General features: G+C 33.0%; 2 protein-coding genes across 4 annotated transcripts; one reads left to right on the plus strand and one right to left on the minus strand.

The window, feature by feature from the left end:
* The first annotated feature begins 282 nt into the window (after positions 1–282).
* LOC123699379 lies at positions 283–16888 on the plus strand. 3 transcript variants are annotated; one of them, XM_045646320.1, is made up of 6 exons: positions 283–664; positions 1693–1868; positions 11390–11649; positions 12434–12670; positions 13591–13681; positions 15820–16888. In XM_045646320.1, exons 1-6 carry the CDS (start codon positions 546–548, stop codon positions 15858–15860), a joined length of 924 nt encoding a protein of 307 aa, XP_045502276.1. In that variant the 5' UTR covers positions 283–545; the 3' UTR covers positions 15861–16888. The 3 variants fall into 3 exon arrangements, with proteins under 3 accessions (XP_045502276.1, XP_045502275.1, XP_045502274.1); XM_045646319.1 differs by lacking the exons at positions 283–664; positions 1693–1868 and adding exons at positions 4043–4125; positions 7737–8185; XM_045646318.1 differs by lacking the exons at positions 283–664; positions 1693–1868 and adding exons at positions 4084–4125; positions 7679–8185.
* Positions 16889–18634: 1746 nt separating this feature from the next.
* Positions 18635–25189, minus strand: LOC123699380 (2-amino-3-ketobutyrate coenzyme A ligase, mitochondrial). Its single transcript, XM_045646321.1, has 9 exons — positions 25086–25189; positions 23285–23445; positions 22296–22361; positions 22077–22178; positions 21458–21665; positions 21098–21278; positions 19921–20113; positions 19387–19564; positions 18635–18965 (listed from the first exon to the last, which is right to left on the minus strand). Exons 1-9 carry the CDS (start codon positions 25114–25116, stop codon positions 18805–18807), a joined length of 1281 nt encoding a protein of 426 aa, XP_045502277.1. The 5' UTR covers positions 25117–25189; the 3' UTR covers positions 18635–18804.
* Between the last annotated feature and the right edge of the window lie 148 nt (positions 25190–25337).

Below are 25337 nucleotides of genomic sequence, written 5' to 3' on the forward strand. Positions count from 1 at the left end.
CTACCAAGAAGCTTATATTATATACTAGCTTACCGCCCGCGGCTTCGCCCGCTTTGTCTAAAACACAGTCTAAAACCTAATAAATTATATACTAAAACCTTCCTCTTTAATCACTCTATCTATTAAAAAAAACCGCATCAAAATCCGTTGCGTATTGACCACTGACCTCTATCTAAATGACCTCTTTAACTATCCAAACACAGATGACAAATGACAATTTACTGACATATGACTGATCATTGACATAATTTTTGAACTGAAAAATTGCAAAGAAATATGAAAGTGAAATGTACTGGAAAGTTTTAAATAGCATTCAACTTTCAAATAATACCTATTCTATTAATTTCAATAGTTACGTTTTGATGTTGTGAACGTTCCTTATATTTATAGTTTTGAGATAAACGATATCGTAATTAAAAAACATTGTAATTATAACTATCAGTTTTCAACTTTAAGGTTATTTTCCTACAAATACAACAATCAAGATCATATGTATTGATAAAATCCAAACATTGTCCACGGCATGTTTTATATGTGTATAGAAAATGTCGATTACTTCAAAGGCCAACAAAGAAAACTTTCGCCTCTTGGATTTATCCAGTGACGAAGAATCAGAAGATTTGCAATTAGAGATAATTCCGAATAGAAAGAAGAAAATATCAAGGTTTGTGTTTCTTCTAAATACGATATTATTTAAGTATCGATAAAACATTCGATTGATAACAATAGTTGTTTTGATAGACTATTACTGAGAATCATAGAATAATCTAGAAATTATCCAAGCCAGTGATTTAAATTCGATATTGTTATTACTTTTTATGGCTAAACTGTACATTATAGGGCGTAGAGTTGAGAGTCGTAATTTTTTTTATGGTTAGCTATTGTCCTATGGAACCTAAATCTGAAATTTCACACCAAGGAAACTTTTAGTTTTTGAGTTACGAATTTTTGAAAATCGTAAAATTACTATAGAAAGTTACTCCATCTTGTTTTTGTTACGCATAATATTTATTGTTGGTGTTAATATTTATAGCTAACCACAAAAAAATTGTCGACTCTCAACTCCACGCCCTATAATGTACAGTTTTACCCTTTTTATCATACCTCCAATTCACTTTTTTATTTTGCTTCATTTAGTTTATATTATGACAAATTCACAGACATACACAACTTTGTCGATTCTCAACAGGATTTTCCTCGCTTTTGCAAAACAGTTATATTGATTTTCTGCACATGTTGTTTGAAGCATTAGGTATTTACTTATCTTTTTGTGAATTCAACCAAATAAAGGTTTAACTTAGAATTAAGCTTGTGTAATTTTTCTAGATTTATCAAGTTATTTTAGAGTTCAGTGTCATCATAATATTGGCTCCATTTATTGTTTTCAATAAAAATAAAAGATATGAACAGGTTTTTAGAGGCTTCCGGTTCCCATCTTTGGCATGTAGTTTGCAATCACACAAATTAGACTATAGATAATAATCTAGGTGTTACAAACTTAGGGCAACATTAATAGTATCATATAGTTCATGAAAAAGAATTAAATGAATTAAAGATGTACAATTATAACAATACTGACTACAGATTTGAATAGTTGTTGGTTTTCAAGTGTGTTTTAACTACACAGCTTATTATTAGTGTTGAAAAATTATATTTTTATATCAAAATTCTGAAAGGAAAGTTTTTTTCTAGAAAAGAGCGAAACAGAGGCATCCAACCTCGAGCAGAGCCAAATATAGGACAGGAGGTACAATGTGCGCTATGCTGGGCCGTGCGAGGTACTCTCGTGTTGTGGCTGCTAATGCTGACGTGGATCTGCGCTGCGCTGTACGACCAGGTCACTACCATGAGAGTTGACATTGCTAAAGGTAAGTGGTTGATACTGTAGCCATATAAGTATTGTAATATGTATATTGATAAATCGAAATCGAAATTTACGTTTTATTGTTTAGACTAATGGATTATTGTACATATTAGTCAGATTATAATTAATTACCTACCTGCTTATTGTATTAAATTTAAATCTATTAATTTTGCTGTGATATTAATTTTTTAAATGTGGATTAAGTTATATTTTATATTCCCTACTGATTTTTATGAATTTAAATGTTTATATTTTAATGAATTTTATTTTTAATGTAGTCTGCAGTTGTATTAAAATTAAATATGTATTTTTTTTAACTAAGATTTATTTTGTTAATTATCAAAATAGTCATTTAGTTATTTGAATAAATTGTATAGGTATTATTCTTTTATTTTTGTCCGTTAACAAGCCGTGGCAACTTTTAAGTAAAACAACACTTAGCTATATATATTTGTATCTTGTATATCTGTTATTTTATTGGTGTATGTTTTGTAAGTGGCCCTGAATAAATAAATAAATAAATAAATAAATAAATAAACATTCAATAGGACGTCTTTGACGAGCACTTTTTTGTTGACATATTGAAAGGCAGTTATTTAAAAAAAAAACAGTTTAGTTTTAAATTTTAAATTATTCAAATTAATTTTCTTTATGTATGATTTAATTTAAATACGAAAAATATTGACGCTTGATTCCCAGCTGCATCCTTCGCCGTACAGTCTTTCACAGTTGCATTTTTTAATAAATTGCATGTACATATTTTTAAGGCCTAATGTTTGCCATCAGATGTCTGCCAGTGACAGTTCCATAAAAAATTGGGTTGATGCTCGAATTTACTTTATGTGGAACAAACGGACAATTGTAGCAAAACTGTTTTTTCGACATTACAAACAGACAATACAATAAATTTTATATTTTACTTCATAAATCATTCTAGTAACGAAGGACATTACAGGATCGAATTTGTTGTATAATAAATGATGTTGTTACATGCATGTAGCGCTGCGTTCCGAGGCCGCCGTCTTATAATTAATTCAGTTCAACAAGGGTGGATATAAAATAAAATTATTCAGTTATTGGTATTATTTAATACGTATTTTTGAAACAATTTTCTGACTTGCGTCATCGTACATCGTACATTGCCGCCCCGGAATGGCGAAAGGCGCGGGTTGGATTCCCGCCTCGTATCGATTTTTTTCTATTCTTTCAAAAATATCGTACATTTAGTTTATACATCATTACCCTCTTTCCTACCTAGCGCAGTTGTGCTAACAGTAACTCTGTGTCTCTATAGTTTGTCTCAGACGCTTTTATATCCGAACAGCGAAACAGATTTTAATGAACTTAGATATGAAGAGAGATGCAATCTTGACGTAAGATCCTCCTGTTACCAAAATAAAACTGGGAAAATAGCAATGAAAATTCGTGTAAATAATGATCAAAACTTATATTCTTTGTTATTATTATTATAGAATTTGCTTACCATTACAACATGCAACAGAAAACAATGCGAGCATTTAATTTGTTTTGAAAATCTTCATTTGGTCCAATAATATCAATTCGAAATCGCGTTTCCTACGTCTTTAATCTATACTAATATTATAAAGCTAAAGAGTTTGTTTGTTTGATTGATTGTTTTTTGTTTGTTTGTTTGAACGCGCAAATCTCGGGAACTACTAGTCCGATTTCAGATTTCATTTTTTGATTTCATTCAAAAATGCTTTCAGTGTTAGTTAGCCCTTTATCGAGAAAGGCTATAGGCTATATTTCATCACGCTTAGACCAACAGGAGCAGAGCAATGCGGGTGAAACCGCGGGGAACAGCTAGTATAATATAAGTATTGTATTAATTTTCTTTATTAATTCTGCATATTAATTATCCTGCATTAATAACTTTTTGCGTGTTAAATAATCTGAAGGTTTCACAATCCAGTTTTATCCGTAATAATAATCAAGTTAAAATTTTGTTCCGACGCCTTGTCACCGTACGCCTAATTTCCCAAAAGTAATATACGATTCCAGAACTTTTGTTTGTTCCCTAATCTATGTGATATCTAAGTGTCTAGAGTTCGCGCATGCGTACTGACGTCACAGTTACGCTGCTCTGACCTCCCGGGAGGCAGTCTCAGTAGCGCTCAGTTTTTTTCTCGTATTTATCACTATCTAGTGTCTTTTAATTCGATTTATAAGTGTTTTTATCAGTATTTGTTGTTGAAAAGTGGTGAATAGTTGTGCAGTGCAAAAACACTTTTGTGCTTTCAGTAAACATATTTATTAGTTCTTAAATATTTCGATCTGTGTTACGAATTTTTGCGTAATATTTTCTTAGTTTTTGTTATGTTTATGAAGTATTTATAAGATGAAATTTTTATGTATTGTATTGGATTGTTTATTTATTAAATAATATATAGAATTGGCGTGGTGTAAGGTGTTGTACGCATGCGCTACGTCCATTCACTGCGTCTGGAACTTATAGGTCGATATAAGATAGTGTCTCGCTTATCATATATTTGATTACATGGCGCAATTTTGGGGAATTGTTTTATACCTATGTTTTAATATTGAGAGTACCTACATTAATAGTTAAATTGATTAAATTAAAACACGAAGTTTACAACAGAAGCGATTATAATTATTAAGTCGAGTGTAGATTGTTTTTGTTCATTTAATGAACCTTCAATATAATATCTTGGGAAACAGAGATTTAAGCCTCTTAATACGGCTGATAACAGATGATAATAAGATATAAAATATAAATTATAATCGCAAAGCAAATTCACCAATGACTATAAGAATTTTATAATTGCCGTGCTGTCACAGCAATCATAACAACGTTATCTTGTTAAACACTAGATACCAATTGTGATGTAATTTAAAAAAGCAGTGTACTTTCCGCCTACGTTATAAGAATAAAGAGATTTTCATATGTTAGGTTTCTTTTGATACCATTTTTACGACAGCTTTGATTCGGTTCCTTGTAATAATCAGTAGACGTATGAGAATGGGATATTAAGTTTTATACCTAGGATTTAGTTAAATGCTTTCGATGGATTGATGAAATAGGTTCGAGTCCCGCCTCGTGATCAAAATTTTTCTATTCTTTAAAAATTTCCAGTACCTACGGTCTATTCATTGTAATTAGGTATTATGAGTTCTTGTAGACATTAATCGTTCGAAAAAGACCTTCCCAGTAATTGTAGATACGACTCATCCAAATATGAGAATCCATCTGAATTATTTACCTTCTATTTTATTTGAAAATAAAATAAAGTGTGCTTTACTTTTTCCGTCACATCCTTGATTCCGTGTACCATATATGGATTAAAACATCTCGATGTTTTATAATAATGAATTCTTAAAACTGCATAAAAAGCCCTTTCCGTTGTGAAGGTCTAATTAGTTATTAATGCATCATTATAGTAACTGATTATAACCAGAGTCGAAGTTTTACATGACCTTTACCGAAAACGATTAATAATTTATCGGCTTTTGAAGAAAAATGCAGTCTTGACATATTGTATCTTGCTGTAAATAAAGGTCTTACTCCATGTGTAGGTATTATAGGGAAAAATTGGCTACTAAATATGCCATATTAATGAGAACATCATTTTTTTCCAATGCATAATAAAGACAGTGTGACGATAGTAATATTGACCTGACGTTAGATTTAAGAGCTCGGAACCATCTGATGATGTTTATTTGTTAGCATTGCAAGAATTATCTATTGTTTTCGAGATCGGATAAAGATTTCCATGAGCTATAATCAATCTTGAACGTAAGCCTGAATGTTACTTCATAATAAAGGTCCATTCGACATTCTGTTAATTGTGAACTTTTACCATACTTCTGTAGACTTATGTAGTGCCGGTATTCATAACTGACAAGTCAGAATTTAATAGCTGGCAGTCTTCACATCCCCGATTCTTAAATACCCAGAAATGTATAAAAATACCTATATAATTTGAGTAACCTTATCATGCTAGAAAGGTCACCAGTTAACACGCATACGCAATGATGGTGGTCTATATTGTAGGTACCTAAATAAATGTGTGGTTCCGTAATTCTATTTCCAGCCAATTCCTATCGTAAATCGCATTGGTAGCATGTGTGTAATGTTTCCTTTGTTAACGGTTTTATTTCCTTTAGAGGAAACACTTTCTTCTATAATATATTGTTTAATGTTTTATTGCAATTCAATATTTTCTTCTAAGTAGGGTGGTCATTGTAATTCAATGTCTTTGTCCTTGTGGAAAAAGTTATTCTCATTTTAAAATTAAGTAGAACCGTTTGCCATACAATAAAATTGAAGATTTTAAGCGACTTTTTAAAAAAATCGGACCAATAGCCTATAAAACTGTACAGAATAGAATACATTAAAACATTCGTCAAGTTCGTAGGTGCATGAAATCACAAACAGATTCGCGACAATGCATTACCTATTTCCTCTAATGTAAATTATGTTCTTCCGCGTTCACTTTCCTCTTTTATAGGAAATCCTTTCGATTGCGGACGCGATCGTACGTCCTTACGTATGCACTTCGGTAATATAAGGTGATTGTCAATTATCAAGGGCCTATGCAGTTGAGGACAATAGTAATATACATGTCTATTCTCATTTAAGTACCTACTATCAATTGCGATGTTGTTAAATGCAAATGCAAATTTCTGCAGCTACGACATGCATAATAAAAAAATCAATTAACTTAGCACCACTTACCATGATTAAATGCTAATACAATCTACTCGTAATTGACATGCTATAAAATACTAACTCTATTCATAGTGCCATTTATAATCACTTAATTACGCAAAACAAACGTTCATTAGGCATATTTCTTCAAAATTCACACATAAAATAAATGATAAAATTATACAAATTGTATCTCGATAGTTCCCAAGATCAAGGTTAGCAACATTTCAATGGCATGGCCTCACAAATGAGGGTTCCCTTCTAACGTTCAGAGTTCAGACAGTCACGTAGTTAAATTGCGACCTAGGTTAATGTAACGAGGTGATTCTATAGCAAATAACGTTCAAACCTCAACAGAACAGATAGATGTTTATAGAGGAAACTATTGAGGAAGGCTAGTCAGCCTGGATGATAATGTGCCTATAAATATATTCTGTGCCTCATCTAGAATTGCCATTGCGAGCTGGGAAGGTTTTAGATGGCTCTTTAGAAAAGTGAAAGCAAGGGACAAAGATCTCCGTCTCCCTTTTGTCATTGTAGGGTATGCGTTACTGTAAAGATTCCTGCTACTGATGTGCATCTTTTGTAAGGGTTGTGTAATACAAAGCAACCCAGGACAAAGCATGGTACCAACTTTACGCAAATAAAAATACGAAAGTACTTTTATTCAAATGAAATTATTACGATATTTAACTCTTTATCAACACAATGATCTCTTTGGAACATGATTATAATATAAAACGGTTAACAAAAATTAACGAATCGAATATTCTAGGGAAAATATGAAAGCACTTTTCCTTTTCAAACGAAGAGAATCTAGTGAATGCGCTGTGGCTTGTAGACATACTTGAACTACATTCGTGAAGATCTCAGAAAAGAGAACTGTCATTTGTAGGTGATACTTTCCCTTGAAGACATTTTCATATTTTAATTTACGAGCTTTTAATATCAAAGTAGATATTAATAGGGTGGAATAAGTCTTATAATATTCAGTATATCATGGTTATAATTTATAAAACGTGAAAGTTGTTTGCGTCATTATAAGCACTTGCTTAATTACCCCTTGGTAGATAATCGCGCTATCAGCTATAAAAAACACAATTAAGATAAAGTTCTTAACACAGATCGAATACTAATAAAACCCGTCTAGCCAATAAAATAATCTCAATTCCTACCGTGAAGTGAACCCGCAATTTATTTGTTTACATACAAAGTTGAACATTCGATAAACGGACGTAGCGCCGCGTGGTCGTGTGTAGTGAATGTCGCTAGTGCAGTGCTCGAAACTCGGATGTGTTCACGGTAGCGTTGGAGAGTGTGAAGGAATATGATGGAGAGCGGCGTGCACGCAGCAGTGCCGTTGCGGGTTGGTAAGAAAATGAGGAAACGAAGGGAGTTGGACGCTCTGGTTGGCGGGCCGGGTTCTAGAAGTGGTAGACTTTTGTCAGCGTCCAGTGATGAAGGGGAGCCGTGGGGTCGGCGGACGAGTCGGAGACGAAGATCCCGACCCTTTGTGCGTCTGGCAGCGGCTCTGGCGCTGTGTGTGTGCGTTGTATCAGCAGCTACCGTACTGTGGCTATTTGTGGATGTTCGAAGGCAGATCGTGTCGCTACGAATTGAGATGGATAGAGGTACATATATGATGCATTTATAGTTGTTCTCAGTTGTAGTAAAAAAATAAACAATAATGTTTTAAGGTCAATAATAAGTTATTATTAAAACTATCTGACCCGACAGATAAGACTTCGTGAGCGGTAAAACATGAAGTTTCAATAATCATTAAAATATTTTTTTTCTTGATTAAAAAAATCAAGATAATTAAAAACATTTACAAATTATTGGGAAATTAAAGTACCTAATTAATGTAATCTAAAAAATAAATGGAATCAGTTGAGCCTTTTTTTGGTATAGTTGAAAAATTTCAGCGTGCTACGTGACTAAGAAAAATAGGGGGTTTTTATAGCCATAAAAACGAAAGATTTCCTGATTCCTTACTCGCATTTATACCGTTATAGATAATAATTAAATCCGTATTCCTTTTTATCTTCCGTGTACCGCATTCCACTTATCCGGGTCTAGCAATAAATTATAGATTATTTTATCAAAAAACATTTTATTTATAAAGAACTAGTGGTCCAACACGGCTTCGCCCGTAGTACATATTTCGCAATAAAAGGTAGCCTATGTCCTTTCTCGGGTATCAAAATATCTCCATACCAAATTTCATGCAAATTGGTTCAGTAGTTTAGGCGTGATTGAGTAACAGACAGACAGACAGACACAGTTACTTTCACATTTATAATATTAGTATGGATGCTACGTTTAACTCGAATGTAAACAAAAAAGGAGTACACTGACATTTATTTACCACAGCAAAAAGTACACAATGGTTATATTGAGGAAACCACGAGGAAACAAAGTCTGCAAATTCGATAAATCAGTTTTAATTCTATAGTCTTCAATTCAGGTATGAATAGGTATATACTGAAAATAATTAATATACCTAATAATATATTTATACGCAATACTTTAATTACTATTTACTTTATGAAATTACCTATTGAAGTCTCAATGCATGATTTTAAAATTTCATGGTGATAATTACATTAAAAAAAGTTTTAAACATTCAGATAAGAAGAATTAAATAAACATTATGTAGATAAAGTCCTAATATAGTTCTAAATGGCTAATTTCCATACCTGTGTGTTTGGTTTGCTAATACGATATACATTTTAGCGTATTTAGTATAGCAACGTTGCTATCTCAAGGAAACTTTTCGACCTAGTAAGATAGAAAGTTGATCACAACCCACGCTGTAAAAGTTCATGAGTAAAGAACAATTGAAGTAGGAAGCCACACCGCCTGTCTACTTCACAAAGGTCATCAGGCCTCATTATATTAAAAATTCATTCATAAATCGATACTTACTCCTTAGTTAAAACGAGGTAACCTTGACCCATGCGTAACAATTTCCTGTGGTAATTTATTTTATAAGTAATTAACTAATTAGCCTAATTCATATAACGTGATGATACGTGAATACAACACTAGCTGTGCCCTTTTTTTTAAATGGGGAAATCTTGCATAGATACCCACGGCCCCCGGAGAAGGAGCCGTGGGTTATGTCGGATTCTTACTGACTAAAACCTCACTGTGTTCCGTCGAGCCGCTTTAATGATGGAGCCGCGGGTATTGGTTGGAATTATTCCGCGACCCACTCGGCGGCAGCCCGTCTCTAGGCCAGGCGCAAGCCAAGAACAGGAAAGGTCGTTTGCCTGTTCTACCCTCCCGTTGGCGGCATGAGCGGAACACGTATCAAGCCGCCGCGGTTTTTCCCGCATTGCTCTGCTCCTATTGACCTTAGCGTCATGATATTATATAACCTATAGCCTTCCTCGATAAATGGGCTATCAAACACCGAAAGAATTTTTCAAATCGGACCAGAAGTTCTTGAGATCAGCGTGTTCAAACAAACAAACTCTTCAGCTTTATAATATAAAAAAAAGTATAGATATTCAAAGACAACCTATACGTATAATTACGCTATTAAAATCAGTAAAAGGAAGGCCGAAATCCTTTAATAAATACAGTAAAATTAAAAAAATAATAATCCATCGATTAAAATCAATATCATGCCTTGTCATTTGTATTCAATGCCACACTTTATATGGAGAAAATTACCTGTTAAGTATTAACGAACGTAGACTAGGTAGGTATGTTTTATACAAAATAACCTATAATAAAATGAATCGATACATCAGAAAGTGGCTTGAAAAGACGCCAAGTATGTAATCATCTATTGTAGATTGTATAGATATAAAGTATCTCAATCCCAATCAATTCTCTGATTTTTTAGAAGATAATATACCCATTTAATAATTAAACACACAATCAATCGGTTACAAATAATAGCATTGTTGCTAAGGTGAAAGCATAATAATATTTTTATTAATTGAAGATAGTTTCTACACATTTACGAAATTTTTCATTGTTAACTATGAATAATAATAATATAACCATTATAGCTGGCTTTTCTGCAATCACAATCACCATCCACATATCGTTATTTTGAACTGAGTTTTGAAAATAGACTAAACTTTAAAAAGCAATCAAGTCAATTTAATAAAAAATCTCAATACCACTGATGATTGGTTGAACATTCAAACAACTTGTTTAAAAATACACAGACAGTAAGTAGTTAAAATTAGAGCCGACAGAAATAATTTATTTAACTAATACAATAAACGCACTTTATTGCTACGCAAATAATGTAATGCAAACGATATTTTATAGAGGCAAATAATATGTTTAAGTAGCCATTGTTTAACTACCGACTTATTGTCGTCATCAAAGATCGTTGAGGTCAGCGTATGATATTTTGAACTCAGTTTTCAATGTTAGTGTCAAGGTTTATTTGGTTTATGAACATATTAATTATTAAGTATCTAAGCATTTTTGAACGTATGGACAGCTTTTGCTTATCACATACTGTGATATAACCAAATTTTAACTAGAATCATCAGGCATTATCATATTTAAAAAATCTTCTTGTATCTTTATATTCGAAGTTCTCCCACTCAGGTTCCACTGTTCATATATGATGTAATACTAGATGGTATAGGCGGCTTCGCCCGCGTGCCCAAAATAAATTCCCATAAAAATGATATGTTTCACATAATGAAAAAGTAGCTTATATCTCTGTCAAGCCTCCTTTATTTGTCCAAACTCAAAAGCGCTTTATTGCGACGTGAAAGAAAGACAATCAAAAAAGCGTACGATTTGAGAATCTCTGTTCATTATTGTATTAAAAACAATAAATTTATTCTTGTTCGCAGTAACAACCACAAGCGGCGGAGTCGGGGACGCCCTACAAGTATGTCACACAGCAGCGAAAGAACTAAAAGCGAACGCGAGCGAGCTAAGTGCGAGGATACTCAAACTGGAGTTGCAGCACGAAGAGCTCTCGCAGCGAATGAAGAATGCCCAAGAGGAGTTGGCCCTCGTGTCCGGACAGTTGTCCGCGGCGCCAAAGTTAGCTGATACTCCGAGACGGATCGCAGAGTTGCAACGGACGGTTGCTGACTTTGGTTCACAGGTAATTTGGGCATTACTTTTATAATAAATTGGTAAAATGCTCGATAATTTGAGGATATAGGCTGACTTATGGTCATTTACCATACGTTTTCAAGCGCTGCAGGTACACTTTTCTTGTGCATTATAATTTAAATAGTCAGCGAGGACTAGACTATATTTATCTAATTTGTATTTCATGAATTGACGATAGTCTTAAACTTTGAAAACTTAATATTTGGAAAAAATTGATTGAAATTCAAGCTGACACACAACTGAAAGAAAATTGTTTACCAATAATGCGATTAAAGTATTACATTTATTTTCTAAATTTCTTTATGCATTGCAATGTAAAAGATAACCATAATACCTTGGACGTGGTAACAAGCGTTTCGAAATTGTGGCATGTTGGCAGTTGACACAGCCGCAATGCGCCTATTACATAATTATATTTGTTAATTTTTGTTGATAAAATAAGTTAATTGTCATATTTTCTGCTGTAGAATATATTAATATTATTTACATGACGAGAAAAAGCGAAGTAACGTTTTTCATACTTTTTCGAATTATCGGCATTCTAATCCGAGAAATTACCTTAAAATAGATCGTAAAAAAATATATTTTTGACTTGGAAAAGATAAAGGTTCAGTTGAAATCCTTCAATTTTGCTTCTTTTTTTTTAATGTTTCAAAATTATCTGTGACAACAATTTGTAAATATTCATCCTAAATGTTATGCTATGAATTAATACAATGTGGCATAGTCTTTTGTTATATTATTATCTTACTAATCAACAATCACCCTTACAGATAAAAGGCTTCGACAGTGCGATAGAGTCAGCGCACAAGCAAGCACTAACCGCTACATCCAGTGTAGAGGAGCTCAGGAACTACGTAGTGCACTTAGAAGAGAGAACCAACGACACTATCGCGAACGTGTCGACCAATTGGAAGAAGGGGGAGGAGCTTAAAGTTCAGCTAGTGGCCTTGAATACAACGTTAGGGAGTAGGATGGATGGATTCCAGGCGATTCTCGATGGAATGAAGGTGAGTCGAATTTGTAGGGAAGTTTAGGGTAAAATAGAGTAGGTACTCAAGCAGTACTTCCAGTGTAGAGGAGCTTAGGAACTACGTAGTGCACTTAGAAGAGGGAACTAACGACACTATAGCGAACGTGTCGACCAATTGGAAGAAGGGGGAGGAGCTTAAAGTTCAGCTAGTGGCCTTGAATACGACGTTAGGGAGTAGGATGGATGGATTCCAGGCGATTCTCGATGGAATGAAGGTAGGAAGAATTCTAACAAATACCCGCGGCCCCCTCATTAAAGCGGCTCGACGGAACACAGTGGGGTTTTAGTCGGTAAGAATCCGACATAACCCACGGCTCCTTCCCCGGGGGCCGTGGGTATCTTTGGAAGATTTCCCCACTATAAAAAAAAGGTCTATAGAATTAGTTGTTTGGGCCCGGCGACGGGCTGCCGCTGATGAGGTCACGGATGAATTCTACACATACCCGTGGCCCTGTCGCTGATGCGGCTTGACGGAACACAGTGGGGTTTTGGTCGGTAGGAATCCGACATAACCCACGGCCCCTTCCCCGGAGGCCGTGATTATCTATGCAAGATTTGCCCACTTAAAAAAAAAGGTCTATATAATTAGTAGGGACAATGTATAGGGTAATAAGCTTTGTGATAGATTTGGTGCTTTTGTTTGGTGGTTGATGATTAGTCAATTTTAAATTTTAAAATGGTGTGCTTCGATGTCACCATTAAAGTACGTAAGCTTTATATTTCCAGTAAATCAAATCATTGAGCAAAGTAAAATGAGACAAAAGCGAAATTCTACTACATAATACATTATAGAATCAGACAAAAGATTTTTCTTTGGCATCATTCGACCTAGGTATTTCCGATCGCAACAAAAACGTATACTGTAGCATTATAATATTGTTTTGTCATTTATTCTAGAAACCAGTAGAAAAAGCGGCAGTAAGTGAAACGCCGGTAGCAACGAATGCACCCACTGCTGCCCCCATCAGTACCACTACCTTACCACCAGGTAAGATATTTTTAACCTTCTTAAAAGTAAACGAATTAATATGAGCCTTTTAGTTTTTGAATAGATAGATAGATTTCAATTATTGATGTTAACCACAACCTTCTTACAAGTAAAAAAAAATGATATTTTTATTCGGTTTGTTAGTATGATTACGATATTTCGTCATGTTAGACTTCAGACCTATATACAAATGTTATCGAAATTTATTGTGCTTATGGGATAAAATGAAAAAATAGATAGAGTTGCCGTTTTTGTTTATGTATGATCAGCTCTTATTTATTTTTGAGATCACCATTTTTGATATGACAAGAAAATACGTATTGCAAACGTAATGTATGCTTGATGCAATTGTGACGTCACCCGGAAGTAGGTATGCACTTACAGATAGTCGGTTACTAATGTCCATCTCTCTATAAAACGTGTTACGTGAAAACTGAACAAAAAACATATAGGAATTTAAAGAGCAAGTTAATCTATTCAATTCATGGCCTATCACTTATGAAAAATGCTGTAAACTTTCCTTCAGCCTTTGCCTGCTTGTCATTGATTCTTAATTTAACCCATTTATAATGTAATGTATCAAATAAGTTGTAAAGTTAGATATTCTTTCTATTTATAACACAATAAATCATACATAAAAAAGCGTGTGTGCCGATCACACGTGTCAAAAGTGAAACTTCTTTGGCAAGATTCAAAGATAGTAAAATTGTCGCCACTTCATGACGTGACAGTTTTGCCATGACGAGACCTTGAAATTTTACTCTTAACGCGAGTTTCACTTTAAAAAAAATGTCTGCGTGTAGGTACTAGTGTTCACAGGTAAGAAGTGAAACTTCTTTATGACCTTATTTTTCAAAAAATAATTTACTATACATATGCAACTTTACAGAAATACGTCATTCACGCGTGGTAGGGATAAGAAAAAGGTGGCGCGTAACGAAAAAATGTTACACTAAATTTATTTCCAACTCCGATAAAGAAGTTTCACTTCAAAAAATTACAATAAAACGTCTAAAAATAATTTTATTTGCGAGACAGCTTACGTCAACAAATGTTTACATATTGATTACATAACGAACATAAACAAAAATTATGTAAAAACGAATTAACATGTTCAATCTTCCTGCATTTTAAAAAACATTTTGCTAAGGTCATATAAGAATAGTGATCACTTGATGACCTCAAGTGTTACTGTTAGCCCTTTATGACGCGGAAGCTTATTATGAAACCTTTAATTACTTCCCTAAGTAAAGTAATGTTTATTTCTAATTTATATTTGTTGTCTATAAAAAGTTGTATAACTACTAAACTCCTAGCTCTAATAGGCGTAATAGATTTTTTCTGTGTTGTTTATTTATAGAATAGATTCAAGGAAAGTAGAAAAATAACAAAAAATCAACGAAATAAAACATTTAATTATTCAATAACTTGTATTTTTGTAGCATGACCTTGAGTTAAAAATAAACTTTGAATTGAGATGTTTTTCGAATAATAAATCAGCGAATTAAAAAGCACTTAAGGCAGTCATTTTTTGAATTTAGGGTCAGAGCGAATATGTTTTGCTCGATTTCTTTATTCAGTTGATAATACGGTACCTTTTGTAAATAGAGAAACAAAAAAAGTAATATAACCTACTTTAGTGGTAAGGTCACCGATGTTATATACTACACTGTTGTTTTATTTTTATTTATTTTATTTATTTAGGTTATCCAACATCAGTCACAACAATAATTAGAGCTAGGGTGCATAATATAACAAAAAAAAGACAATTGTGACAAACATTTACAGGATAACACAACATGATTAATGAGTCAAGTCACTATGTGGTATACAAAGCAAAAAAAAATAAATAAAAAGTAAACAAAATCAAGATAATTCCTTTAAATACTTGCGGATTTTATTACAGCTGTCGTGAAAAATATCAATAAAATTGGCATGCTCGTTGACCAGCTTACTTAATCTACAAATGGGTGAATTTCGGCCAAATACGGTCACGTTGTACTTCAGAATATATAATATTATGTACAAAGTATCTCTTGTAACTTAAAACTTTCTATATTTTAAAAGTCAATTACTTACACGTATTTGTCTTGGTTTTGAGGAATTTACTATACTTAAAAAATAAACATTTGTTCCAGGTCCAGCAAAGCCAAGCGTGCTCACAATGGCCACAAGTTAAAACAACGATTGCTCAGAATTTTCTCAAGGCAACATTTCGTCCACGCGACAAATATGATGTAGTTACGGGGTAGGGTTGGCGTAACTAGAGGGAGGGGTGATAAATGGGTAAAAATGTACTAAAAATCTGAAAAGTCATAGTAAAATCGTAAAAATTGTTGAAAAGAATTGTAAAAAAGCTGTTAAATCGAATTGAACGTGGCTGATTCGAGGTTAAAATACTTGAGTATCGAAAGTTGAGCTCTTAGATTTTTTGAAATGAAAAAAAAAATGGAAATATCAAAAAAGGCGATTCTATGAATATAAGCTTTTTAAACAATAAAAATTGCTGTTTTTGCACTAAGAACTGATATTTTTTTCTTTTAACCTAGTTACGCCAACATGTAGTGAACGATCCCTCCAATTTAGATGAGTTAAGAGTTGCCGTACACAAAAATTCAATTGTTTATTTTTTCTCATATTTTTTATCAGCTGCTGGTATACATGGCTGTGTATTTTATGGAGGCCATATTGAATATTTTATATAATAATCTTAAAGTTTTAATCTGTATACGTCTGTTTTATGAAAAAAAATGAATACATAACATTTTTTTTCACACGACAGTCGTATACAAATTACTTCGTAGATTGGGAATATGGGATTTTAATCATACTAAGTTTATTTTAGTCGAATAAAGTAAAATATTTTATTGCAAAATTGGGAATTGGGAAGTATTTATAAACTGAAAATTTTATTAATTCAAAATAAATACCTTGAAAAATATTAACGATATTCAATATGGCCTTCGCAAGTACGTATTTAATGGAAACTAGTCTAATTTAAGTTTATAACTTGTATTTATATTTTAATATTAAAATTATTTAAACTAAGTTACACACGTTTAAATATTCTTTATTTTGAATAGAGTTTATTTCAGCATTTCTCTTTTAATATTTTTAGAATGAAAGGATTGTAATAGAGATAATAAATAAGGAATAAAGATGTGTCAAGTAATTTTTACAGAGATGCCAACGAATTCGATCTCAAACTAACAATGATAGGAACACACTGGGTGATTTTTATTCGATAAATAATATTATAAGAAGTTTAACCCAGTATATAGAGTTACTAAGAAAATCGCGAGAACACAAAAACGAAGTAAAATTTGAAAATAAACAATTTAATGCATTAAAATTTAAGTTTAATAAAAAATTCGACTGATTTTTGCTCTCAAACATAAAATAAGATTTTTTTAAGTAGAATTTTTTCAATTATTAAAAAACATCTTATTTATAAAATATCATCTGAATGCTATAAAACGAAATAAAAAAGTTTGTTGTGGTCCAATAAAAAGTTAAATCTACTATATAAAAATAAGTCGGGTTTTCCTTCCTGACGCTATAACTCCAGAATACACGAACCGATTTCCACGGTTTTGCATTCTTTGGAAAGGTATCGGGCTCCGTGAGGTTTATAGCAAAGAAAAGGTGTCTCTGGTGGCGAAACAGTTGCCCGGTTTGATATTTTTAAATAAATATTAATTCGTAACTCTATGCACTAGGGTTAAAGTCCACAAATTGATGTATGATAGTCACCTAAGCTCGTTTACATACTTCGCAACATTATCAAATGTAGTTTAATAGTATATAAAAAAATTTAAATGTCCCAAAATAGTAAGCTAGGTTAGTGACATATTTTGTTATAGCTAAATTTAAGAGATGCTCTCGGTAAAATTTTAACTCATGCCTTTATAGAGTATACAAAAAATTGTCGACGAATTCGTATTTTAAATGACCGAATATGAAAAATGCCTTACAATTTAGATTATAGTGTGTAACGGTCACAAAAATATTATCAGATTATTGAATCACTACATCTCAATGTTTATAGATTTACGTTTTAACAAATATTGTGTTATATTTATATACTATCATAAATTTTGATTTCATTAGCCTGGAATTTCTTTTAATCTATTGCATAGCTTCTATCGCGGGCCTTGAGCGCGGAGACCGAATCGAGAAATTCCGTAACGAAAAAACCTCACGCTCCCCACTCCGACGGGCGGAGGTGTGGCTTGAAGGCATTGCATGCAATACCTTTACCGCGGCAGTCCCCGAGTGTCACACTTCTTTTTTTATATTAAAGCTTGACAAGAGTTTTAAAACCTTTAAAATATGAGTTTTTAAAATGTACAGCGCCCGACTCTGTATTTTAGCGTAAAATAGATTTTTCACAAATAATTAGTGATATTTTTTTTTCTCAGTATAATAATGAATAATTTAATTTAATAAATATGTAGCGATGTATGTAACCGAGCGATGTGTGCAGTGATTATTGCAATAACAAATGAGTGAGAACTCGATACCAATGTAAATAAATAAATCTATTTAGCTAGTAAGAGGTCCGCTGCGTGTTACTGAGTTGTCGTGTGTGGATTTTATTGTAATAAATTATTGTTAATAGATCAATAATTATTATACATTGTGTTTTATTTTTCTAACTTTTTTTTTTGCTTGTAACGGGAGATATGGTGATAGTTGGATGATAGTAAAAATGACAATGTTCATGCCACAGATAATATTATAATAAGTACATATACTGTGCACTTCTTATTTTTAACGAGTCCTAATAATTGTTTATTAATTAATTACGTATCCTACAGTAACCTCGCCAAATGGAAAAAGCATTTCTGTTTATTTTTAAGACATTTATTGATTGTACGCCTATTTATTTACTTAACTTTTCCATTGCTTTGCGTTCAGGTGAAGAGCAAAATGCCAAAAAAAAACAAAAAAAAAACAGATAAAAAATGTATTTACATCATAAGTACATGATAGGAATGTATGAAATGCATTTGCACAAAATATATTCTATACAAAATAAAGATCAAGTACACATGCAAAATACATATTTATAGCATACAAAATAAAGATCATATTCGTTCAGCAGTCTTATAAAATTACATCTATTTTTTGATGAGTCCAATTTTCTGAGCGACCTCCGCAAATGCGTTGACGGCCTTTTTTACGTCGTCTGTGGTGTGAGCTGCGCTGATCTGTACGCGCACTCGCGCTTGACCCTTCGGTACTACGGGGTAACTGAATGCTACCACGTAGATTCCTTTTACTGGAAATAAAATTGATATTATAGTCAAATTTATTGTGAAATTCTAAATTGTGTTTTCGGGTATCTATGTATCATTAGGAGTTCAAGTAAATACAATAGATTCTGTTGTTTAGGAATTATAGATAAGACCTGGGAGAAAGTCACACTGTTTGAACGTTAATTGTTAAATATTCAAATAAACTATTGACATTATTTACTTTATATTATGATCAGGACACATTAGTTAAAATAAATTATTATAAATAGGACACATTCGTCATTTTCTCTTCATTTATAAAAAAGAAATATTGTGTATATTAAAAGTATAGTAATTATAATATATTAATAATTATATAGTAAAAGGTAACTAAAATATTTCTGAAATAGAACTTTACAACTAAGTTTACAACTAATTGATCACACAAGTTCTACTAAAACTTACGTAACATTCCCGAAGCCAGTTCCACAGCGAGTGGAGCTTCTCCCACCATCACTGGGCAGATCGGATGGCCATCTCCCGCCACTACCAGGCCAGCTTGCTTCATGCCTTCGCGGAACAGTTTGGTGTTCGCGTGGAGACGCTGTCTGAGTTCATTGCTGTGTTCTACTAAATCGAGGGCCTGAAGAAAAAGATGAGAAGCTTTGTTATTCATCTTCTTTTTAATGATTTTTTTGTTATCTTGGTGTATTATTTCAACAGAGGTGCAATGTATGCACTGCAAATGTTATGTACATAAAAGCAGGAAATTAGTTTGTATACAGGTATGTTGGGAGAAAAGACGGACAAGTACAAATCAAAAAATTACATCATCAACAGTATTATAATTCCATATTTATACTGTGCTAATAAGGTTCTAGTATATTTAACTCGGTGAGTAAATTGATTCAATAAATGCTTTACATCATTTTTTTGTTAATGTCTCAATCTCAAAACTGACTTTAACTACTATAAATATAACTATATATCCAATTTCACCTTCAAAGAAGCGCCAACAACAGGTGGAGGAGGAGCATTAGAGAACAGATACGGTCTGGACACATTCCTCAGCAAAGTGACGAGTTCCTTCGGCCCGGTGGTGTAGCCTCCCGCGGCTCCACTCACTGCCTTGCCAAGAGTCGAGCAGATTATATCCGCTGCGCCCATGAGACCGCAGTATTCTTCTGTTCCCCTGGTAAGAAATATTTTTTAAACTTAACTTTATAATATACTAGCCGTGTGCGCGGTTTCACCCGCGTGGCTCCGCTCCTGTTGGTCTCAGCGTGATGATATATAGCCTTCCTCGATAAATGGGCTATCTAACAAATAAAGAATTTTTAAAATCGGACCAGTCGTTCCCGAGATTAGCGCGTTCAAACAAACAAACAAATTCTTCAGCTTTATAATATTAGTATAGATTCACGTTTACATATTTTGTTCCATTGTAATAGTTTAAGTTGTGAAGGCAAATAAATAAACTTTTATTTTATTTATTTATAGATTTACTAGCGGTCCGCCCCGGCCTCGTCCGTGGTACGTATTTCGCAATAAAAAGTAGCCTATGTCCTTTCTTGGGTATCAAAATATCTCTATACCAAATTTCATGCAAATTGGTTCAGTAGTTTAGGCGTGATTGAGTAACAGACAGACAGACAGACAGAGTTACTTTCGCATTTATAATATTAGTATGGATGTTACGTTTTCAAACAATCAATTAATCTGGACACTAGAAATTTAGTAAAGTTGGCCGAAAGATCCTACTCTATGAGAATTTTAGTTCGGGATCAAATGATTTCCGAGTAGGAAAAAATTATACTGGCGGTTGACCAACGATTATCTTCTTTATGAGTACGTCCTATTTAAATGCGCTGTACAAAACATAAATGCCAATGCACTTTCCTGTTTTCGAATGGACCTTACATGTCCTTGGTATTTATATCTATGTAGGTATTTGTTTATAAACATACCTATAGGCTATATACTACCTTCTTTAGGTGTTACGAAACTATATAAAGTTTTGCAGTCAGTTCAACTCATAATTAAATTCTTTATTACACACCAAATACGTGATCTCTATCATACAGCCCTGTGATATCGGAAGATTTAAAGATCTTAAATAGCCGTTTAATAAAGAGTCTAGGCTCCTAATTAATCTGAATAAACACAATATTATTACCTTCCCGTCTCTCCAAAGAAGCCAGTCGCATGGCTGTCATCAACAGCAAGCAATGCTCTGTACTTATCGGCCAGATCTCTCAAACCGTTGATGGGTGCGACTGTACCGTCCATAGAGAACACGCCATCGGTTACTATCAACTTTACACGGGCTTCACTATGGGCCAGGAGGTGTTCTAGTTCTAGAATAAAAAGTTATAAGTGTTTATTCACGAATTACGCACAGTCCATTGGCCAATCTTCGAGCACATTTTGTCTACCTCATAATAAACAGGCACAATGAAGTTATTCAGACTACGCGTTTATTTGCAAAATTAGTAAATGATCAGGTATAAGTTTCAGGAATGTTTAAACAACTTACCACTTAAATCTCTATGAGGATATCGGTATTTCTGCGCCTTACACAGCCGTATACCGTCAATTATGGAAGCGTGGTTCAATGCGTCGGAGAAGACCGCGTCTTCTGGAGTCAACATGGACTCGAAAAGACCGGCATTTGCGTCGAAACATGAACCGTACAGTATTGTATCTTCCCGTCCGTGGAATTTTGAGAGACGGTCTTCTAATTCCTGGAAGTATAGATTGCATATTTTATGTATTGAGAAGAAGTAATTGTAACTTAGTAAGATTTATGGAATTTAATGTCATCTTCGTATATTTTTATGACCTTGCTCTTCTTTAAAGAAATAAGTAAAGTGAAACTGTCGTAAAACTTATTCTCAAGTGTTTTTATACTCAAATAATATGATAACCCAATTCCCTCAATACGAACTGAGAAAATCTTCAATAAAAATGGTAATCGTAATGGATAATATTATGTAGGTAGGGAAGGCAGCCTTCAAAAGTTATCGTATCGTTTATCGTAGGTACATTGTTAATTGATAATCAAAACATCCCCGTCTTGAACAGGGTCAATATATTTGGCTTCACTTTTTACTTAATATTATATGGTACCTACGAATTATTCATTGTGTTCTTACCTTATGAATACTCTGTGTACCGCAAATAAAACGAACTGAGCTGAGACCGGCTCCATATTTGTTCGCACTATCTTGAGCTGCTTTAACGACTTCAGGGTGATTCTATAGTTCAAAAAAGTAATTAGTACATAGTTACTTAAAAAAAACTCAAAATATTATTCAAGAAAATAATATAAAATATATTTATAACTTATAAATTTATAAATATTTATAACTTACCGATAATCCTAGGTAATTATTCGCACAGAAATTTAAAAATTCTCCATCGGCTCCCTTGACCGTCACCTAAAATAATAATCAGTTAAATATTGCAAATTATTGAACAATCGTGTCAATGTTACGAATTCGTCGAATAACTTAGTATTTGTTATCATCATCCGTTGTCCTAATTAATATGCAGAGTGTATCAATAACTGACATTTAATTAACAATTTTAAAGGAATAATTCGAAAATATTCAAGCAGATGTTTGTATTTTTTAATTTTTAGAGCGTGAGAGTTTTAACAATAATTTCTAATTTTGATTTGTCGGAAAACGATGCAATAATAATAAATTATATACCTTCTTTTTCTTAAAAGCCTATCAAGTGGGATGCGTCGAAAAATTTAATTACAATTTTCACGCTTTCTTTTCAATATCATAATTGCTTTATATATTATGTTTTCAAACCACCACGCGAATATCTAGTCACGCTCAACAAATATAATTAATACTTATTTATATAATATCTGTTATTAATATTTATACTTATATTGTATATTTTATAATATATCTGTTAAAACATTAATGTTTATATATCTGTTATTTCTTTAGACACAGTTAGATAAATATTGTATAAATTAGCTTACTACGTAGTACCTGTGTATTAAGTCTGTATGTACTATGTAAATATTAAAAAAGGAATTGTTGCCTAAAACAATGCGCTCATATTACCGGAAGTGTTTAATTACCTCCAAATAGTATGACGTAGGAATAGTGCCACTTTCGCGTTTTATATATCTATGATATACGATACTCGATTTTGTAAGGTTTTAGTCACGTTAATCGTTAATGACTTAACTAGATTAGTTTTAAGGCTTTAATAAAAATATTAAATTAGATCCTAGATTTGGTTCTACGGCATTATAGCAATTATTAGCAATTTTGAATACTTATTATATATTTTTATAAGTTGGTTGATGAGGATATTTAAATTATTTTTAAATTACCTTTCTATCCTGCGGCGATGTGATGACGCGTTCATGTTTCCAAGTCTTGGCTCTCTTGATTTCCTTCAGTCGGTCTTCCAGCACCTCCCGTAGTTTCTCTACACCGGCTCTCTCTTTGGATTTCAATTCGTGCAAGCAACGGGCTTGTTGGCCATTGTATGCTGAAAGTACACATAACAATACATAATATTATGACGTAGGTATATAACTATATTACTGAGTACAGTATTGAAAGTTAGTAACAACTAGGTAGGTGTAATAATATGTTTCGAGTAAAGAAAAGAAACACGATGGAGATGTGTACCATGTAGTGAAACCATACATAAACACGTTACACGCAAAAGTGTGAGTTTAACTCTTTTATTCTGTCAATTTATAGTAAATGTTACATTTTTTACATTTTCTACATAGTTTTCGATTCACTCGTAAATAAGTGTGTAACGTGAATGAAAACAAAAGAGCCGGTTTAAATACCTATTTTATTCTAGAGTTTTTATACAGAAGTTTATTCTCTACTAGCTTCCGCCCGCGACTCCGTCCGCGCGGATGTCGGTCTTTGCGTGGATGGTTTATTTCTCCATTTTGAGTAACTCGGACAATGACATCTTATAAATATCTATTGGACCCAAATACGGCTAGGTCTATAATAATACGCAACGTGTGTTCGCGGTACCTACTACAGAACAACGTCTATGGATAACTGAAAAATTGAGATTAATTTTTTTTCTACGTATTTTTCCAGGATAAAAAGTATCCTATTTTACGCCCAGGATAATAAGGTATAATTATACCAAGTTTCATCGAAATCGAACCGGTAGTTTTCACGTGATGTCTTCACATACAGACAGACAGACAGGCAGACAGACAAAAATTTTTTTAATCACATATTTGGGTTTGGTATCGATCCAGTAACACCCCCTGCTAGTTATTTTTTCAATATTTTCAATGTACAGAATTGACCCTTCTACAGATTTATTATATGTATAGATTATTACCATTTTAAGTTGACGTTTGTGAAACAAGATCGTCCTTGGATCGTCCGTATACACAAATAGATAGAATGAAATGCAATATTGTTTCTAGAACCAAACTATTTTTGTATGAGTAGGTAGATATTAAAAGCTAATATTATATTTAAGATAGAGTCTTTTTGTTTTTTTTTTTTGTTTACTCCATATAAAATACTATATCATATTGATCCTAATTCCAAAGACAACAAAACAGAGTACGTGATAAGTAATGTAAACGAAAAACGAGATTATAACATGTGCAAATCGTATTATTTACCGCCAAGGTCGTTCGACTGTCGCGACAATTTGGAGTTAATTCAATACAAAGTAGGTAGAGCCTTTTCGCAGTTTCCAATACAAATGTGGAAACTTGTTTGTGTTTACAAATATAATCATTTCGCTATTTAAATGTAATTGCAATATTGTTTTATAAACAGTAAGTAATTACTTAAACCTAGAGTTTAGACTTAACTGTTACACGTTATCAGTCATCAGGCTTAAACCATTGTTATTGACACTTTATGCTCATAACATTTATAGTCTAGGAACATTGTTTAAAATAATAGATACCTAAATGTTATATGTATTGCTTAAATAATAGATAGGTACTTTAATGTTATAAGAATATTATCGATTTATATGATTAGAGAATCATGTTCCCATAATCCAATTAAAAAATAAAGTCATTGACATCTTGTTTTATACCACCTTAACACTTCAAAAAATTCCCCTAATTATGTATCAAATTGTACTAAACAGCTAATAAAAAACGTAAATAAATAAATACATACCGATGCGGAGGAGCTGCGAGCGTAGTGCCATCTTGTTTCACGACAAATGCCGGCCAATAGTGCCGCGGCGCCGGCGCGGGTGTGGCGGGCGTGTTTTGTAGACTAGTCACGCAGGTTTCGTTTTCCTACACTTTTGGCACGAGGTCGGAATCGAATTGTTACGTCACGTTTAAGGCTTTTGATTCAATTGCTAAGGATATGCTATTTTGTAATCTGTGATGTAGCTGTAAGTATCTAAAGAGAGTGAGATTT

Source organism: Colias croceus, chromosome 17 (genome assembly GCF_905220415.1).
Source record: "Colias croceus chromosome 17, ilColCroc2.1".
Lineage (NCBI taxonomy): Eukaryota > Metazoa > Arthropoda > Insecta > Lepidoptera > Pieridae > Colias > Colias croceus.

Bases quoted from the DNA above. Each gene is read 5' to 3' on its own strand.
- LOC123699379 (XM_045646319.1), top strand. From the start codon at position 7,882: ATGATGGAGAGCGGCGTGCACGCAGCAGTGCCGTTGCGGGTTGGTAAG. The intron at 11,650-12,433 runs GTAATTTGGGCA...TCACCCTTACAG, and splicing joins TTGCTGACTTTGGTTCACAG to ATAAAAGGCTTCGACAGTGC. The intron at 13,682-15,819 runs GTAAGATATTTT...CATTTGTTCCAG, and splicing joins TACCACTACCTTACCACCAG to GTCCAGCAAAGCCAAGCGTG.
- LOC123699380 (XM_045646321.1), bottom strand. From the start codon at position 25,116: ATGGCACTACGCTCGCAGCTCCTCCGCATCG. The intron at 21,279-21,457 runs GTAAGTTGTTTA...TTTTTATTCTAG, and splicing joins TCCTCATAGAGATTTAAGTG to AACTAGAACACCTCCTGGCC. The intron at 19,565-19,920 runs GTGAAATTGGAT...CTTTTTCTTCAG, and splicing joins TTGTTGGCGCTTCTTTGAAG to GCCCTCGATTTAGTAGAACA.